Below are 5,039 nucleotides of genomic sequence, written 5' to 3'. Positions count from 1 at the left end.
CTCCTACACAAATATTCTGAAGAGTACCTCTGCTCTCAGTAACATCCTTCTTCAGCAAGAGTTTATACTCTTGCTTGAGAGCTCAGATAGCAGAACTGTGGCAATATGTCTCCTACTGCTTTCTAGGCACTTTTTCCCCTTAAGTTTATAAAGTACTAGAGACCTTACTGAATGGTACTGAGGAGTTCTGAATTGAATTTTCTCAGAGTGCAAAACCCTTTCTTACCTTCTGGGACATGTCCAACAGCTGATTCCTGATCAGGGCCATCACCAGTAACAGGTTGTTCCTGAAATGTCACATCCTCTCCACCACCTTCCATTTCCATTTCATTTGTACAAGCTGAAGGAGAAGCAAAGAAGTTAATAAAATTGCTATGATGTTTATTCTATTACTATGGCATCAGTAGTTGCTGTGACTGTTTGACCTTTTGGCTAAAGAGATTGATGTTTAATGATGATAGGAGTTAGGACAAGCCAGGTCAATGAGAAGGTTAGGGACACTACATAGTGCTCCTTAAAAATTAAGAACCTTTGACTCATTAACACTGAAGATGTTTTATACTTTTCAGATGGTGAAACACGTCTGTAAAGCAATTATATACCCCTAATTGTGAAAACATACACATAGTCACTTTTGCATAACCTGAGCAATACAAAAAGGTTTTTTCTTAAATTCCAAGTCTGTTAAATTCAACAGAACTTGTAACATGAAGGCTTCAAGTTTTTATACAAATACTACAATGGCTTATGGCATAGATATGAGGTTCCATCTACTATCAGCACTTGGAACACTGATTTTCAACCTATCTGTTCAACAATATGAAAACTAAATTTTGCCACATTAGAGCTAGGATATCTTATCTGTCAGTTCCTCCTATTAAATTAATGAATTCGCATGGAAAAGGCACTATTGAGTGTTTCTTTGGCTGACAGTATCATTGCAGAGCCCAGAAACAGGAAATACTTATTTTTTTTCCTTGTGCAAAAGCTTTTTCAGTTAAGGAAATTCATTAAAATGCATTATATAAACTAGAAGTACGAAAAACAAAACACAGAGCAAGCATTAACTCGAAAGGAACTGATTCTTCATGGATGTTAGCACAAAAACAGTAAAACAAATATAGCTTTCTGCATCAAGAAAGTTTCTTTAACTTCAGAAAGACAGAAACTATTAGGTGATGCTACTTTTAGCACCCTAAAAGCTGCTCTCAGACTCTGCCAGTTTTAAAGTGATATTTTAACTTGGAGGAAATGATCATTTAGATTGGCTCCAAATTTGATTTTAAAGTACAGAAGTGCTCTCCTGGGTATAAAACACTGCATGACTGTACTAATGTAATAGCTCCAGATTACTCCTAGTAGCTGAGATGACAGTCCTGTTCTTCCTTGGAGAGAAGAGGATGCTTGTCGATGCTTCTAGTAGCTAGAAATCCTCACAGAGGCATTACTTAGAACTTTAGCCCTTCAGATACACCTGTGGCTTATTCAAAAGGGTTTTCAGTAGGAGATTGGGTGTTGTCCCACTGTAATTTTTGGACATCTTTGAAGTGTTCTAAGCACAGTGCCTGAGAGTCCAACAGCCTCTCCTAATCTTTCAGAAGGGAAAGGAAGATCTTCAAAGGCTGAAGTGGCCACTCTTTCTAACCCGATTCACTGACAGACATTTACCTACTGTCACTGTCCTTCCTCCAGGAGCACCTTTTTCATCATGTCTTCACTGCTCACAAAAGGTAAGCATTCACATACACAGGCTACCATCCAGGAGCATGACTTGTTTACACAAAACATCAGTTTGAACACAAACATCAGAGTTTTGCTGTGGTCCAGCATTTCCCCTTTCCTATCAGAATTTTAGACTTTCAAAAGCATAGATACTTATGCAACAGAGCTACAGATTTCTTTTAACACAAAATCAATGCACAAGCACTGCTGTTTAAGGATAAAAAATGCACATGGCAGTTAATCTGTTACATTTTACCTGCTTCTAAATTTAACCACAACTGTACTTCCCCAGGGAAATTCAGGCAGCAGGAGCACAGGTGCTGCCCGACAGAGCTCGTGGTGTGAAATGCACAACGGCATTTAGTTAAGAGCTCATTGCACAGCTCTTGTGGATGACCCACCAGACTCAGATCAACAGATCCAAGTTCCCTCTGTGCCTCCTTACTGCTACTGAGTAATTTTTTATAAAATACTTGACACTGCTCCACAACTTTCCTTTCCACCTTCTGCTTGATTTGTCCACTTAGACAAGAATCTTTCAGAAATAAGGTGACTAGTCATATATTGCTTTGAAAAAGGACACCCAATTAAAAGTTGTTTAGTTAAATATACACCTCTCCCTTGAACACAGTCCAGTTCCTACTGCTGTGTCCTTCCTGGACATAGTGAGGGGCAGGGGCACTATGAGACTGGCAAGTAGCAAGGGAGAAATGAGAGAACTGGATGTCTCCAGGAACATCTACCAGAAGCTGACTTTGTCTGGGAGGTAGACACAAATGAATAAAACAGGCTGTTAAATAAATACATTTATGAACTGTACCATATTAAAAAAAAAATTAGAGAAGTTTACAGCTACAGTCTGGGAAGCTGGAAGGCTGAGAACCACAATTAAGGTGCTTACTAGCCCACGTTTGTATACAGGATCCTGAAGCCAAATGGAGAAGACAGCTCACCCATGGATTGCTTGAGCAGCTGCTGTTAAATAAAGGAATGGATGAACTCCACAGAGCAGAATATGAGTGGCTGGTTCACGAAAGACTTGTTGAGACAGCTACAGATGCTATATTTGATGTCAGCACTTTGGAACTGTGAAGTTTACATTTGATTACCTGTTATGCTGTCAGGTTCAGGAATGAGTTCAGAAGTGTTCATTACATCACATGACTGAGTGTGATCCCCTTCTCCTTGTCTACAAAGAGTGCAGATGTAGTCTTTCAACTGAGACTCCAATTCACTACCTGGAGATCTGTCACATTCTATGTGAATCCACCTGGGGAGATTAATTTATTGTGACCATGACTTAACAACAAAAATATAAAGCATCATAGTAAAAACCAATTAAAAATAGCACTGTTTCCCAATACAATGGGGAAATAAAGATTTTCAACCAATGCTTTATTATGGAGAATTTAAAAAAAATAAACATGATACATCAGCACGTCAAGCTGTGAACAAATTTAACATGAAGACCTAAACTGTCCCTAAAACCAACTGGACTCTACAACATGTATAGTAACATCATCATATTGCACAGCAAGATACAATAGCATTGAATATGAAACATAGTTTAAATTCTTAAAATGTAAATAGTGTTATTTTTTAATTTATTTTTTTATTACTGGAATAGCAAAACACATACTTGAAAACATATAAACAAAACCAGAAAACGCATACTTGAAAATTAAAAAAAACCAAAACAGATCATTGCAAACAACAGCCTTTTAAATGTTAAGATAATGCCTTTTCTAGTCTGCTTCCTCACAAAATAGGTGCAATTTAAGAAGCAGCTGCAGCAGGCAACTAACTGCCAGGTACCCTCAGGTAACTGCCAATTAATGCTTATTTGCTGAGATTAAAATAAAGCCACCCACTATTGTTCATTGTATTTAGGGATGAAGGATCAAGAAGCTGCACAAGATGCTGCAGCACTGCACATCAAACTCAGCACACACCCTTCCCAGAAACACGTCCATGTCACACAGCTCATCATAAGCTCTATGTATTTTAGTACAATTTAACAAAAATTTGGATTCTTACCTTTTGCACATGTGACAATGCAACATATCTTTCTGGAAGTCTTGGAGGCACAGTTTTTCACAGAAAGGACAAGATAAGTTGTCTTGCTGTTGGTAACAACTGTCACATACCAAACAATTATGGTGCCACTGACAACTTGTTCGTGTGCCACACTCAGCACATACTCTACAGTTCTAGAGATCACAAGAATTTAGTTGTTAATTATGATATTTTGCAATGTGATAGAACTGCCATTAACTGACATTTTCCTGTTTTGAGCTAAATGTAATAGTTTTTGTCCTTGGTAACACAAACAAATTATCCAGGATCTGCTAACAGCCCATGAAGAACCTGCACAACAGCAAGAAGTTTCCTTGCACTACTCCCTGACTTGAAAGCAGTATTTCTTATGAGACCAAAATTTTTATTGCTAATCTCAGTCATTTTATGTGACTGTCACAAACTGATACAAAATTACATACATCTCATACACGGGGATTTCCCTTGTTATGCTGAAATCATATTTTTATTATTACTTACACTTACTCAAGAAGTTACTGAAAAAAGCCAACAAATTCATCCTGCCCTCCTCAAATGCAAGGGAACTTGTGAGCTACAGAACTGCTGCTCTAGTAAGCAAGTAGTTGAATATAAAGAGCCTTCAAGTACAGATCACATACGCAATTTTACAGGCTTGAGTTTACATTTTAGTTTACAACAGATCATGAGAGCAGCTGTTATCAAGTGAAGGTTATCCATTCCACCTGGATTCTACACTTCTCTTTCCCCTGTGGAGGTTGATTTACTGTCCTACAAAGGCTGCTTCAGCCACCGCACTGACAGCTCCCGTCACGGAGCAGCTGCAGGGCCACAGGATTTACAAACAAGTGGGACTCCTTCAGAGATCACAAGTCATGTTACACAGCAACAGGAGCCCACAATACACCTGGTATTGTGGGTAACAAAGCTTGGGCCCCTGTAAAGACAAGGAAGTGTTCTGAAAGCTTTCCACTTACTTTACATTTCCAACCATTTGTTGGAACGGCGTCCATAACCGGCTGTAGACAGAAAGTGTGGTAGCCTTTGTCACATGTGTCACACACCAGCATCTTGTTGTCTTCCCCAGATTGTCTAAGGAAGGTAGCAAGGGGTTAAAAATTATTCAAGCGAGCCACAACAAAATATCTGCTTAATGAAAAGCCTAAACAGGAAGGTACCCAGCTGAACACATGAAAATAAACAAATACTACTTACAAATAGAGACAATGCCTTCAAATTGATTTTTAAATATGAGCGCAGAC

The 5,039-nt window shown here is 38.6% G+C and overlaps 1 protein-coding gene across 1 annotated transcript; it reads right to left on the bottom strand.

Moving 5' to 3' along the window:
- Window positions 1-226: 226 nt before the first annotated feature.
- Window positions 227-4,869, bottom strand: LOC108510547 (histone-lysine N-methyltransferase 2C-like; the record flags this gene model as incomplete). The annotated part of the gene is made up of 4 exons (XM_017840226.1): window positions 227-340; window positions 2,832-2,992; window positions 3,760-3,932; window positions 4,755-4,869. Coding segments are annotated over 4 exons (563 nt in total), but the record flags the coding sequence as incomplete, so codon positions are not given.
- Window positions 4,870-5,039: the final 170 nt, after the last annotated feature.

The sequence above is a fragment of the Lepidothrix coronata genome, unplaced genomic scaffold, assembly GCF_001604755.1.
Source record: "Lepidothrix coronata isolate B3197 unplaced genomic scaffold, Lepidothrix_coronata-1.0 Scaffold1285, whole genome shotgun sequence".
Lineage (NCBI taxonomy): Eukaryota > Metazoa > Chordata > Aves > Passeriformes > Pipridae > Lepidothrix > Lepidothrix coronata.
This window is presented reverse-complemented; position numbering and strand designations above follow the sequence as displayed.